At 40.2% G+C, this 15612-nt stretch overlaps 1 protein-coding gene across 16 annotated transcripts in view; it reads left to right on the top strand.

Annotated features, from left to right (window-relative positions):
* The window catches only part of FAM13C (family with sequence similarity 13 member C), a 147086-nt gene that overhangs the window by 17310 nt on the left and 114164 nt on the right, over positions 1–15612 (top strand). For all 16 annotated transcript variants that reach the window (XM_025285089.3, XM_044942101.2, XM_044942100.2 and 13 more), the window contains one exon: positions 1684–1879. In XM_025285089.3, coding sequence (XP_025140874.3) covers positions 1684–1879 — 196 coding nt within the window. The remainder of the gene's footprint in view (positions 1–1683; positions 1880–15612) is intronic.

Below are 15612 nucleotides of genomic sequence, written 5' to 3'. Positions count from 1 at the left end.
ATTTTAATTAGTTTAATCTTTTATTTGTAAAAAGACATCCTGAGCAGAGGGCATAGAAATCTTTCATTTGCTGGTCTTTTCTCTTGGCTCAACATATTCTTGAGCCATGAGGAAACACTTCCATGAGGTGAGGAAACACTCATGGAAGTGTTTCCTAGCTGACCTTGCCAAAATCTCTTTTTATGGCTGTTTCTGGTCAGTGAACAAGAGGGGAAAACACCCCCAGGGGGAAGTGGCCAGTCCTACAGAATCACATGACCCATAACAAATGGCTGCCAGTGGGTTCAGGACAATGAACCCATATAAAGCAGGAGTCCCCAAACCTCTGGGCCACAGACTGGGTTCCTGGCCTGTTAGGAACCCAGGCCACACAGCAGGAGGTGAGTGAGCAAGCATGAAGCTTCGTCTGCTGCTCAGTTCCCTAGCTCTCCATTGCTCACAGCACTGCGTGAGCCATCCCCTCACCTTGTCCATGGAAAAATGGTTTTCCACAAAACTGGTTCCTGGTGCCAAAAAGGTTGGGGACTGCCGATGTAAGGGGAATGCTCCATTTGGCTGTGGTAGTTGCTGAATTCTAAAATACATCTAGATTTAACAGGGACAAATGACTTAATAGTGTTATTACATCACTGTGTTTGAGGAAATTGAAATGGCTGGATGATGTTGTATTGAATTTGATTGATGGGTGAACATGAAGAGTGCTCTCCTAATACCGAGTATGCGCAGGTAATGCCAGCCCAGTCAGTCTTCTCCAGCCATTCCACACCGACAGAACCAAGACACTGGGGTCTTTGGCTTTGCATTGAAAGTGTTGTTTAAATAGGTGGCTTGGTTGGGTGAAATTTGGTCCTTGTCTTATATTCTATTGAGGTTGTACGTATCTTATTAAAATAGATTCTAGTTAAACTTTTTTATAATTTATCTTTAATGAACTAATTAATCAGGCAGCATCAGGCCTTAGTTGTGGCGTGTGGGATCTTCAGCTGTAGCACACAGAGTCTCCAGTTGTAGTGTGTGGGCCCCAACTGCCTGGCCTCAGTAGTTGCAGCTCAGAGCTTAGTTGCTCTGCCACATATGGGATCCTAGTTCTCTGACGAGAAATCAGACCTGTGTCCCCTGCCCTGCAAGGCAGACTCTCAACCACTGGACCACCAGGGAAGCCCCTCTAGTTAAACTTTTAAATGCCTCTGAAAGTTGTAAGATGACTGAAGACTTGCCAGGGAGGAGCAACCCATCAACACCCTGAGCCAAGGACTCATGCGTGAGAGACTGAGGGCCCACTCCAGGTCTGAGTGAATTAGCCCTTCAGTTTGGCACCTTATTTAATCAGAGAGGTTTAGAGTCTTAATCTATAAAGTTGGGGTGATCATAGCTAACCGGGATATCTCACATTATTATTGTGAAAGAAAAATATGACATATGTGAAACCATATTGAAGTGAAAAAGGGAAGCGAATACAATAGCAGGTACAAAGCTGCAGCTATGGAAAATGTACCCACTAGCAAAGACTGGAAGGGAGTGTGGCGTGTTCTAAAAAGTGACGTTCAGTCCCTTTGAAACAGTCTACACTGGAAAGTTTGCCGAGTACCATGTAAATGAACAGCAGTGGGTATCGCCAGCCTCTTTCCCAGGGCGGGTTATTAGACTCTTCGGTGCTTTCTAACCGAGTCTTTCCTATTCTAGAGATGAAGACAATAAAGAGAATTACCCCGACGCCAGGCCTCCGCTAGAGGAGCCCGCGCCGCCGCCCAGTGAGCCGCAGCATGTAGAGCAGCCCCCACGGCTGGACGTGCTGCGCCCCACCATGGGCAACTTCAAGTCGCGGAAACCCAAGTCCATCTTCAAGGCGGAGAACGGGAGGAGCCATGGAGAAAGTCAGGTAACAGCCTCCACCTTCTCGGGCACCTTTGCCCGGCCCGGTGTGTCTCCGGCGAGACCACGGTTCTGGTGAAGGTCTGAGCGCGTTCTTTTGTAGTCAGTGATTAGCTTGATTTGTCATTGGGCACCGGCGACCTGGGACGCATGCATGCTCCCCTTCCGTGGGTATTAATAGGGCTCTGTGCTGGGCAGTCTGCTCATTAAGCACCCTTTCAAACTGCTACTCTTAAATGCTGGACTTTGATTCAGAGGAACTGCTGCTGTCTTTGCCAGGGAGAGTGGAAGAGGATCTCCAGTGGTCTTCACTTACCCAGGACAGGAAACAATGGCCCCAAACTTGGAGACTCTTCTCAGCAGATCAAAAGTCCCAGGGTTATCTAGAGCCGTTCTTCTTAGGCTGCAGTTTAGTGGCTTTGGAAAAACACTCAAGCAATGTATGTGGCTGTTTTAATGTGTGTGGAGAATCTGGTTCTTTGAGGTCAGCAAATATTTACATGTATGAATGAAGCATCTGTCCAACTTGATTCAAGTAATTCATTTTATCTACCTACACATATTTGTTTATTTAGTTCATTTTTCTAGTTGTAAAGGGAGGTAGCAAAAAAAATATGATTTTTAAAACTCTTAAAACCTCTCAAATAACATTCTCTCTTATAAAAAGAGATGAATATAACCCATTTTAATCTTACTGGGAGGTTAGTGAGCCCAGCCTTAAGATTGTACTTGTAATGTGCCTAATGCACTTTTGGAGACATAAGTGCTTCATTAATGTGACCTTTGTTTTTTTTTTTTTTTTTAACACTAAGCTATTGACATTGAATATGATGTGGGAGGATCTCAGTGCAATACGTTAGGTATATAATAACTTGAAGTCCAGTCCTACCTAGTAAATAGGCACCAGGTGACCTCTGTTAGAACAATTTGTACTTTTCTTATTGGCCTTGTGATTTTTATCTCTTTTCTTTTTTGGCTTTGTGACCTCTTATTTAGTCAGTTTTGCAGTGAGATGAAATGCCCTCTGCATTCATGAAACTGTGGTGATTTTCTGAATTTGAGTTGAGTTGTAGAGCAAGGTTAAGTGTGAAATACTGTTGGAGTTACGGTGAACTTGAGACCCTGCCCACTGCTGAGCACACCCACCACTTGTTTGTTTAGGCGTGTGATGCTGCGGAGGACACAGGTGCTCAAAGGGCTGCCGGCAGAGTCTGATTCTGGGAAACCTCCGGCCTTGAATCTTCTACTAAGGATCACCTTCGACACTGTGGGCTTTGAGTAACCGGCCATCTCTCCTTGAATGCCCTCTTTCTTGTCATCCTATAGTCTGGCCTGGTAGAAATTACCCAATTGTCATTTGTAATAAGGTGCTAATGGTACAAGTCATTCCAAGTTTGTTGCTCACGCACAGGAAGATTCTAGGAGAAAGAGAGACCTGTGTAGTCTTCTCTGGTAGTACAGCATTGGAATCCTGGACTGCAGGTAGAATTTCCAATTCATTCCTAAGATCTCTGTGTACACAATGAGATTTTTTCCCCCTAATAACTAAGAGAACTTCAGTAATATAATTTTAGGTCTTCCATATTTTAGAGAAACTTGAAACAGATTTCATTCTTCACATTTACTTTGGAGAGATACATTTAACATTGGTTGAGTACAGATCAAGAACTGAGCATCAATAAATAATATTATTAATAAAATCAGCTAACACCTATTTAAGCATCTACTGTGTTCCAGGCATGTACCATTTTTATGACAATCCCATGAAATGGTTATTATTATCTTTTTGTACAAATGGAAAAACAAAAGTTTAGAGGGATTACATAACCTCTTGAGTCAGATTTGGAAGAACTTGAGTGGAAACTCTTTTTCATAAAAGCACAATGTTTCTAACAAGAGATACCCAGAACTTCCAAGTATGAGTCTAGCAATTTATTTACCCCCTTTTATATAAAACCTGTTATTTCACTCTGAATTTTTTTCCCTTTGGTGATATATTATACTCCTAAGCAATAATTAGTTATTGAGAAAGGATTACTTTGGAGAGATTTTTGTCAGCGTGTTTTTCCTCTCTGCCTGAAAGCTTTGTGATGTTGGTCGCATAAGCTAGACAAACATTGAGTGAGTGAGTGTTAGGTCCACTAGGGCTTAGGCTCCTTGAGGTCAGTGAGTCAGTCCGTCTTGTCTATCTTTGGATCTTTGGCACTCAGTCACTCAGTATTATTCATTGAATGACTAACAGCTGTTTGTACACACACACACACACACACACACACACACACACACACACGTGGGGCTTCCCAGGTGGCGCTAATGGTAAAGAACCCACCAGCCAATGCAAGAGACATAAGAGATGGGAGTCAATCCCTGGGTTGGGAAGATCCCCTGGAGGAGAGCACAGCAACCCACTCCAGAATTCTTGCCTGGAGAATCCCATGGACAGAGGAGCCTGACAGGCTACAGTCCATAGTATGCGCGCACACACACACACACACACACACATTTCATGTATATAATTACATAAATAATTTTTTGTAAAATAGCATATATATTTTTTTCTATAAAATAGCATTGTCTTTATTCAGTTATAAAAAGTCATGTTTCAAAAGGATATAATCATGTCTCTTACACAGATATGAAATAGAGATGTGTCAAAAATTGTATTTAAATCATGAATTAATGAGGAAATCAATGAGATATTTACAACCACTTAAAAACAAAATGCAAAGTATTGCACATTTATAGTCTGACAAGGATTGCTGAGATAAATTTATTGATGTACACAGAATTGGGAAAACTTGCAATATCTATAGGGTGATAATCAACTGCTTTTCTGTGATCACAATTACAATTTCTATAGAGAGAAATTATTTGCATTGCCATTGGTTTCTACAAGCTAATTTTTGTCTTTGTAACCTTGTAAAATAGCCTAGATGTAGGCAAAAAAAAAAAAAAAGCAGAGATTATCCAGATGGATGAGCTGGCCAGAATATCCACTAAATTTCAAAGTCTTTTATAATTTTTCCTTATATTCTCTCTCTCCCTCCCTCTCTCCTTCTTCCTTGTGATCATGATAATATCAAAGAAAGATTAACCTTGACCATAAGGTAAGCCTAGTCGCATTAGATATGGCTTTATTATTTACTGATGTGTAGCAAAAGTGTTAATTTACCACATAGATTTTCTAGTTGGTAAAGAATCCACCTGCAATGCAGGAGACCCTGGTTTGATTCCTGGGTCGGGAAGATCCCCTGGAGAAGGAATAGGCTATTCACTGCAGTACTCTTGGGTTTCCCTTGTGGCTCAGCTGGTAAAGAATCCGCCTGCAATGCAGGAGACCTGGGTTCGATTCCTGGGTTGGAAAGATCCCCTGGAGAAGGAAAAGGCTACCCACTCCAGTATTCTGGCCTGGAGAATTCCATGGACATGGGGTTGCAAAGAGTCAGACACAACTGAGCGACTTGCACTTTCGCTTTCACTCTCACTTCGGTTTTCTTACATACTTTGCAAAATCTAGAGACATAGTTTTGAATAATTACAAAATTAACTTCTCTTTGGAGGTTTTTACAAGGAATCTCAGACTGGACTTTTAATGCCTCTATTATTTGCATTCCTAAGGCAAGGAAATCAAGTTCAACAAATTCTTTCCACCTTATTTCATTTGCAGTATTTATGCATTTGTGTAAGTTCTTCTTTTATTGAAGCCCCCAAAGTAACTAGGTTCCTGGCCTGTCAGGAACTGATGGTTCTTAACCATCTATAAGGCTGGATCCTGTAAACTAGATAGCAGGGCAGTTATCCTAAGAGCCCTTTGTAGGTATTGACTCCATAATAAAGCCACTTCAGTTCCTACCTGATCAAAGGAGCATCATTCTCAATATGACATTTTAGGCAAGATGTTATTTAGGTAGTAGATTTCTCCAATTATATTCTGATAAAAAGGAAGACATAATTATTGAATATATAAGATAACCCTTTTGCCACTGAAAGTTAAGGACATTTGGTATGAGTTTCTGAACTATGGGAGTCAGTAAGACTCAAATATCATTTTAAAATATTTCAGCTTATATAAAAAATGGTTTTTAAATGTAGGTTTTATTATTGTTCAGGTATAAGGAAGCCTACAGAACAGACCATGACTGCCATTTGGAAAGGTTCCTATTCATAGTTCTTAAGGAGACAGGCATGCTGTGTCATGCCAAGCCATGTAGGAAAGCACCAAAATTGGTCAAGAGGAAGATGGTGCAAGGGGACAGCATGGGCAGGAGACTTTATTATTGTTTTTATTGGGAAAACAAGACAAGGCAGAGTAAGCAATCTTGAAATTGGCTGATTTGAATAATTTCAGTGGACTCCGAGGTATAGGAATTCTTTATAGTGGTCTGGTACCGGGCCCTGGGATACTTAGGACAGAGGAATATTACTTCTTGAAACACATGAAGCAGATAGAAGAGTTGAGAGTATGAACTCTGGATTGTCAGTTTGAGTATGAAAGGCATGCTCCAGGGCAAGTCACTTGTTTTGCCTGCTCTACCTAAGCATTGGTAAGCCCTGGCAGAGACAGTCTTTCCCCAATCACTGTGGCCCAAAATGCCAGAGCATCAGGAATACAGAAAATAATCAAAAACAGTTCATACAGTTCAGTTCAGTCACACAGTTGTGTCCGACTTTTTGCAACCCCAGGGACTGCAGCACGCCAGGCCTTCCTGTCTGTCACCAACTCCCAGAGCTTGCTCAAACTCATGTCCATCGAGTCGGTAATGCCATCCAACCATCTCTACTTCTGTTGTCCCATTATCCTCCTGCCTTCAATCTTTCCCAGCATCAGAGTCTTTTCCAAAGAGTCAGTTCTTCCCATCAGGTGGCCAGAGTATTGGAGATTCAGCTTCAGCATCAGTCTTTCCAATGAATATTCAGGACTGATTTCCTTTAGAATTGACTGGTTGGAATTCCTTGCAGTCCAAGGGACTCTCAAGAATCTTCTCCAACACCACAGTTCAAAACATCAATTCTTCGGCACTAGGCTTTCTTTATGGTCCAACTCTCACATCCATACATGAGGACTGGAAAAACTGTAGCTTTGACTATATAGACTTTTGTTGGCAAACTAATGTCTCTGCTTTTTAATATGCTGTTTAGGTTGGTCATAGCTTTGCTTCCAAGAAGCAAACTTCTTTTAATTTCATGGCTGCAGTCACCATCTGCAGTGATTTTGGAGCCCCCCAAAATAAAAAAAAAAAATAAAGTCTCTCATTGTTTTCATTGTTTCTCCATCAATTTTCCATGAAGTGATGGGACCAGATGCCATGATCTTAGTTTTCTTAATAATGAGTTTTAAGCCAACTTTTTGACTCTCCTCTTTCATTTTCCTCAAGAGGCTCTTTAGTTCTTCTCTTTCTGCCGTTAAGTGTGGTGTCATCTGCATATCTGAGGTTATTGATATTTTTCCCAGCAATATTAATTCCAGCTTGTGCTTCATCCAGTCCAGCATTTCTCATCAACAGAAAATTGAATTAAAGATTTACTGAGCATGGCCCCACCCATCAGAACAAGACCCAGTGCCCCCCGCAGTCAGTCTCACCCATCAGGAAGCTTCCATAAGCTTCTTATCCTTATCTGTCAGAGGGCAGACACAATGAAAACCACAATCACAGAAAACTAATCAAACTGATCACATGGAGTACAGCTTTGTCTAACTCAATGAAACTATGAGCCATGCTGAGTAGGGTCACCCAAGATCAACTGGTCATGGTGGAGAGTTCTGACAAAACATGGTCCACTGGAGAAGGGAATGGCAAACCGCTTCACTATTCTTGCCTTGAGGACCCCATGAACAGTATGAAAAGGCAAAAGGATAGGACACTGAAAGATGAACTCCCCAGGTTGGTTAGGTGCCCAGTATGCTACTGGAGAAGAGTAGAGAATTAACTCCAGAAAGAATGAGGAGATGCAGCCAAAGTAAAAAAGCACCCAGCTGTGGATGTGATTGGTGATGGAAGTAAAGTCTGATGCTGTACACAACAATATTGCATAGGAACCTGGAATGCTATGTCCATGAATCAAGGTAAACTGGAAGTGGTCAAACAGGCAATGGCAAGAGTGAACATCAATATTTTAGGAATCAGTGAACTAAAATGGACTGGAATGGATGAATTTAATTCAGATGACCATTATATCTACTACTGTGGGCAAGAATCCCTTAGAAGAAATGGAGTAACCATCATAGTCAACAAAAGAGTCCGAAATGCAGTACTTGGATGCAATCTCAAAAATGACAGAATGGTCTGTTTGGCTCCAAGGCAAACCATTCAATATCACAGTAATGCAAATCCATTCCCCAACCAGTAATGCTGAAAAAGCTGAAGTTGAATGGTTCTGTGAAGACCTACAATACCTTTTAGAACTAACACCCCCAATAGACATCCTTTTCATCATAGGGGACTGGAATGCAAAAGTAGGAAATCAAAAAATACCTGGAGTAACAGGTAAGTTTGGCCTTGGAGTACCAAATGAAGCAAGGCAAAGGCTAACAGAGTTTTGCCAGGAGAACACACTGGTCATAGCAAACACTCTCTTCCAGCAGCACAAGAGACTGCTCTACACATGGACATGACCAGATGGTCAATACTGAAATCAGATTGATTATATTCTTTGCAGCCAAAGATGGAGAAGCTCTATACAGTCAGCAAAATAAGACCAGGAGCTGACTCTGGCTAGGATCATGAAATCCTTATTGCCAAATTCAGACTTAAATTGAAGAAAGTAGGGAAAACCACTAGACCATTCGGGTATGACCTAAATCAAATCCGTTAAGATTATACAGTGGAAGTGGCAAATAGATTCAAGGGATTAGATCGGATAGACAGAGTGCCTGAAGAACTATGGACGGAGGTTTGTGACGTTGTACAGGAGCCAGTGATCAAGACCATCTGCAAGGAAAAGAAATCCAGAATTGCAGAATGGTTGTCTGAGGAGGCCTTACAAATAGCTGAGAAAAGAAAAGTGAAGGGCAAAGGAGAAAAGGAAAGAATATACCCATAGGAATGCAGAGTTCCAACGAATAGCAAGGAGAGATAAGAAAGCCTTCCTCAGTGATCAATGCAAATAAAAAGAGGAAAACAATAAAATGGGAAAGACTAGAGATATGTTCAAGAAGATTAAAGATACCAAGGGAACATTTCATACAAAGATAGGCACAATAAAATTCATACAAGAATCTTCTAAATTGTATCAGAAAAAAAGTAGTTGAAGCATAAAGAGAAGGGATTTTCTTATAGATCCAGAAGATAGACCATTTAAACAACAATATTTCAGGGGACTTCCCTAGCAGACCAGTGCTTAAGACTCAGTGTTTCCAATGCAGGTGTCACAGGTATGCTTTCTGGTTGGGGAACTAAGATCCCACATCCCTACAAGTGTGGCCAAATAAATAGCCTATTCCCAAACTCCTTAAAACAACGACAACAACAATAACAACAGTAAAGCAATACTGTAAAATTTCACCTTTCAGTCCATTTAGTATGGACTCTAATTAATTCTTGTTCCACTTGATCCTGGGTTAGCAGTAGCATAAAATTGTCTGCTTCTGGACTAAAATTCTGTAAGTCTTGACTCAGCCCACTGGTGTCATTAAACGCCTATATCCAAGAGTCTGTTCTTTGAAATGTCAATTATTTAAAATATCTGGGCTTTTACCGTGGGACTCTTGAGAGTATTCTTTACTGAAGACACAAACCCTGGCCTGAACCTGATAATAGAACTTGCAGGCAAGTATCTGAGGAAAACAAACATCTGTAGATGATAGAAACTGAAAGTGATTTTGATTAATTTACTGCTAGTAATTTTCAAATGTGAAAAGTCTGATTACAGTTCATAATAAATGTGATGCATAATGTGACATGGAAAGCAAGGTAATAAAATCATTCCCCTCAAGTTAGAATGTTTCAAAAGATAATAAATAAAGGTATTAAAAAAAAAAGAAGTCAGAGTTTACTTCTGGTTTTACAAAAATGGAGGAATAGAATACTTACAGTGAAAAAACCTTGAAATATAGCATAATAATCCTATTAGAAGATGTCAAGAATATCAAGTAAAAGAATTCATTAAGTCTGGTGTGGATCTTAGACATCTGCATTATTATTAAACTCCACAGACAAGTCTGTTGTACATCCCTGATTGAAAACCACTGACCATGATGTTGCTGAATTAAAGAAATACGGCTGTGGTCAAGTCTATGTTTTAAATAATAGTCATAATTATCACTGATAACATTAAGAGTATTGCTATCTAATGTCGTCAGGTGAAGCTCCACAGGGTTGGAGCAAATATACAAGAGTTTGATAGAGCTATGCATTTCATAAGAGTTTTGATCAAAGGGTAAATGACCCATCAACTGCATTTAGAATCCACTGTGGTAGAGAGAGTAGTTCGGTTCGTAAAGCTGGCGTTTATTTGGGGAATTTGAGCTTATGCTACAAATCCTGCTTGATGCTTGTTGACATTAAAGCACAGTTCTAACTGGTCTGTTATGAGAGCATAATTCCGCAAAAGTACCTGTGAAGAACTGTGGATACAACTTTCATAACTTAGAAGCGACCCTCTTTGAAGCTGGAGGTTTAGCTATTGCCATGATGGGTTCTCTTGTCATAATGTTTGTATTCAGGACCCCAAAGTGAATCTTAAGTCTGATTCTAATTATGTTGGGAATGAGGATATGGGCAGAGGAGAAAAGGTCAGATAACCATTGAAAATTTTGCTCATTGTTACATTTCTGATCAACCTCAAAGTCAGAATCAGAAATTCCACTTACAGAGGGTCAGATTCAGTCTTACTTAGAGAACTTTCCTTTAATTTCTGGAGTATCAGAATCTGACATTTTGTGTGTATGTCTGAATGTGACTCCAGTTTGGCATTCACTATGAATGATTTAAAAGAGAAGGGCTTTTAGGTGTATTTGCTGATCCAGTAAAAGTCCAGGAACCAGTAAGGCAATTCAAGAATGTCCTCAAATAAATTAAGATATTTAGTATCTCAGCATAATAAAAGTCATTTATGACAAAGCCACAGCCAACAGAATACTAAATGGTAAAAAAAAAAAAAGCTAAAAGCTTTCCCACTAAATTATGGAACAAGACAAAGATGTTCACTCTCACCACATCTATTCAATATAGTTGTGGAAGTAATAGTCACAGCAATCAGACAAGAAAAAGAAATAAAATTACCCAAGTTGGAAGGGAAGAGGTAAAATTATCATTATATGCAAATGACATGATATTCTGTATATGCATGTATGTTCAGTCACTAAGTCAGGTCTGACTCTTTGCAGCCCGATGGACTGTAGTCCACCAGGCTCCTCTGTCCCTGGGGATTTCCAGGCAAGAATACTAGAGTGGGTTGCCATTTCCTTCTCTAGGGGATCTTCCCAACCCAGGGTTTGAACCCATGTCTTCTGCATTGGCAGGCAGGTTCTTTACCACTGAGTCATCAGGGAAGCCCAGTATTCTATATAGAATACCCTAAAATTGCCACACAAATACTATTAGAACTGATAAATGAACTCAGCAAGACAGCAGGATACAAGATTCATATAACCAAATCTGTTGCATTTCTTTACACTAACAATGCAATATGTGAAAGTAAAAAAAAAAAATCATTTAAAATCACATTAAAAATACCTCGGAATAAATCTAACCAAAGAGGTAAAAGACTTAGACACTGAAAGCTATAAAACATTCATACAGAAAATCAAAGATGGAAATGGAAAGATGGAAAGATATCCCATGCTCTTGGATTAGAAAAATTAATATTGTTAAAATGGACTTACTCCACAAAGCAATTGACAAATTTAAAGTGATTCATATCAAATTGAGTGACATTTTTCACAGAATGAGAACAAATAATCCTAAAGATTTTATGGAACCATAGAAGACCCAGAATTGCCAAAGCAATCTTGAGGAAAAAGAACAAAGCTAGAGCCATAACTCTTCCAGACTTAAGACAGTACTGCAAAGCTACAGTAATTGAGTGAAGTGAAAGTTGCTCAGTCATGTCCAACTCTTTGCGACCTCATGGGACTATACAGTCCAGGGAATTCTCCAGGCCAGAATACCGGAGTGGATAGCTGTTCCCTTCTCCAGGGGATCTTCCCAATCCAGGGATAGAACTCAAGTCTCCTGCATTGCAGGTGGATTCTTTACCAGCTGAGCCACTAGGGAAGCCCAAGTGTACTGGAGTGGGTAGCCTATCCCTTCTCCAGCAGATCTTCCCTACCCAGGAATCAAACCGAGGTCTCCTGCATTACAGACAGATTCTTTACTAGCTGAGCTACCAGGGAATCCCCCAACACTAATCAAAATGGGGCAGTGTTGGCACAAAATCAGACATATGGATGAGAATAGAGAGCCCATAAATAAACCCACTCACCTATGGTTAATTGATCTTTGACAAAGGAGGCAAGAATATACAATGGAGAAAAGACTGGCAAGTGGTGTTGGGAAAGCTAGACAGCTGCCTGTGAATCAGTGAAGTTGGAACACTCCCTCACACCATAAACAGAAATAAACTCAAACTGACTTAAAGGCTTAAATATAAGACATGACACCATTAAACTCCTAGAAGGGAACATAGGCAAAATATGTTTTGATGTAAATTGTAGCAATATTTTCTTAGATCAGTCTCCCAAGACAATAGAAATAAAAGGAAAAATAAATGGGACCTAATCAAACTTAAAAGCTTTTGCACAACAAAGGAAACCATAAACAAAACAGAGAGACAACCTATGGACTGGGAGAAAATACTGGAAACGATGCGACTGACAAAGGATTAATTTTGAAAATATATAAACTACTTATGCAACTCAGTATCAAAAAACAACTCAATCAAAAACTGGGCAGGAGACCTAAATAGACCTTTCTCCAGAGAGGCCATACAGATGGCCAATAGGCACATGAAAAGATGCTCAACATTGCTCATTATTAGAGAATGCTTGTCTTTCTTAGATAGAGGGCTTTGTGAAAGAATGGCTTGTAGAAAGACCATTTGATAACATGTCTCCTGAAGGGTCAAGTTTTACTGATGCTAATATTAGAGTTTATTATGGTGAACTTGAAGTTAAAACAGAACTTAAGAGTCTGTGCTAAGCAGAAACTCTTCATCAGAGTAGAGTCAAGTTAACAGTTTGCTATTCTGTGGAATGTCATATTAAATAGCAATCACCCTTTCTAGGAAGGAGAACTAATTGAAGGCAATACAGTATATATGTTGTAATGTTTTGTGAAAAACTACACAACAAATGACAAGTGGGTGAAGTGGGTGAAGGTGGTCAAAGTCAAAAGATACCAATTTCTAGATATAAGTCCTGGGAATGTCATATACAGCAAGGTGACTAGTTAATAGTACTGTGTAAACGACAGAATGATCTCTGTTTGTCTCCAAGGCAAACCATTCAGTATCACAGTAATCAAGTCTATGCCTCAACCAGTAACGCTGAAGAAGCTGAAGTTGAACGGTTCTATGAAGACCTACAAGACCTTTAGAACTAACACCCAAAAAAGATGTCCTTTTCAGTATAGGGGACTAGAATGCAAAAGTAGGAAGTCAAGAAACACCTGGAGTAACAGGCAAATCTGGCCTTGGAATACGGAATGAAGCAGGGCAAAGACTAATAGAGTTTTGCCAAGAAAATGCACTGGTCATAACAAACACCCTCTTCCAACAACACAAAAGAAGACTCTACACATGGACATCACCAGATGGTCAACACCGAAATCAGATTGATTATATTCTTTGCAGCCAAAGATGGAGAAGCTCTATACAGTCAGCAAAAACAAGACTGGGAGCTGACTGTGGCTCAGACCATGAACTGCTTATTGCCAAATTCAGAGTTAAATTGAAGAAAGTAGGGAAAACCACTAGACCATTCAGGTATGACCTAAATCAAATCCCTTATGATTATACAGTGGAAGTAAGAAATAGACTTAAGGGCCTAGATCTGATAGATAGAGTGCCTGATGAACTATGGAATGAGGTTCGTGACATTGTACAAGAGACAGGGATCAAGACCATCCCCATGGAAAAGAAATGCAAAAAAGCAAAATGGCTGTCTGGGGAGGCCTTACAAATAGCTGTGAAAAGAAGAGAAGCAAAAAGCAAAGGAGAAAAAGAAAGATATAAGCATCTGAATACAGAGTTCCAAAGAATAGCAAGAAGAGATAAGAAAGCCTTCCTCAGTGATCAATGCAAAGAAATAGAGGAAAACAACAGAATGGGAAAGACTAGAGATCTCTTCAAGAAAACTAGAGATACCAAGGGAACATTTCATGCAAAGATGGGCTCAATAAAGGACAGAAATGGTATGGACCTAACAGAAGCAGAAGATATTAAGAAGAGGTGGCAAGAATACACAGAAGAACTGTACAAAAAAGATCTTCACGACCCAAATAATCATGATGGTGTGATCACTGACCTAGAGCCAGACATCCTGGAGTGTGAAGTCAAGTGGGACTTAGAAAGCATCACTATGAACAAAGCTAGTGGAGGTGATGGAATTCCAGTTGAGCTCTTTCAAATCCTGAAAGATGATGCTGTGAAAGTGCTGCACTCAATATGCCAGTAAATTTGGAAAACTCAGCAGTGGCCACAGGACTGGAAAAGGTCAGTTTTCATTCCAATCCCAAAGAAAGGCAATGCCAAAGAATGCTCAAACTACCGCACAATTGCACTCATCTCACACGCTAGTAAAGTAATGCTCAAAATTCTCCAAGCCAGGTTTCAGCAATATGTGAACCGTGAACTTCCTGATGTTCAAGCTGGTTTTAGAAAAGGCAGAGGAACCAGAGATCAAATTGCCAACATCCACTGGATCATGGAAAAAGCAAGAGAGTTCCAGAAAAACATCTATTTCTGCTTTATTGACTGTGCCAAAGCCTTTGACTGTGTGGATCACAATAAACTGTGGAAAATTCTTCAAGACATGGGAATATGGAAAATTCTTCAAGAGATGGGAATACCAGACCACCTGACCTGCCTCTTGAGAAATCTGTATGCAGGTCAGGAAGCAACAGTTAGAACTGGACATGGAACAACAGACTGGTTCCAAATAGGAAAAGGAGTACATCAAGGCTGTATATTGTCACCCTGCTTATTTAACTTACATGCAGAGTACATCATGAGAAACGTTGGGCTGGAAGAAACACAAGCTGGAATCAAGATTGCCGGGAGAAATATCAATAACCTCAGATATGCAGATGATGCGGAATACCAGACCACCTGACCTGCCTCTTGAGAAATCTGTATGCAGGTCAGGAAGCAACAGTTAGAACTGGACATGGAACAACAGACTGGTTCCAAATAGGAAAAGGAGTACATCAAGGCTGTATATTGTCACCCTGCTTATTTAACTTACATGCAGAGTACATCATGAGAAACGTTGGGCTGGAAGAAACACAAGCTGGAATCAAGATTGCCGGGAGAAATATCAATAACCTCAGATATGCAGATGATGCCACCCTTATGGCAGAAAGTGAAGAGGAACTCAAAAGCCTCTTGATGAAAGTGAAAGAGGAGAGTGAAAAAGTTGGCTTAAAGCTCAACATTCAGAAAACAAAGATCATGGCATCCGGTCCCATCACTTCATGGGAAATAGATGGGGAAACAGTGGAAACAGTGTCAGACTTTATTTTGGGGGGCTCCAAAGTCACTGCAGATGGTGACTTCAGCCATGAAATTAAAAGACGCTTACTC

Source organism: Bubalus bubalis, chromosome 4 (genome assembly GCF_019923935.1).
Source record: "Bubalus bubalis isolate 160015118507 breed Murrah chromosome 4, NDDB_SH_1, whole genome shotgun sequence".
Lineage (NCBI taxonomy): Eukaryota > Metazoa > Chordata > Mammalia > Artiodactyla > Bovidae > Bubalus > Bubalus bubalis.
Note: the sequence above shows the minus strand (reverse complement) of the source record. Positions and strands in the feature narration are given on the sequence as shown.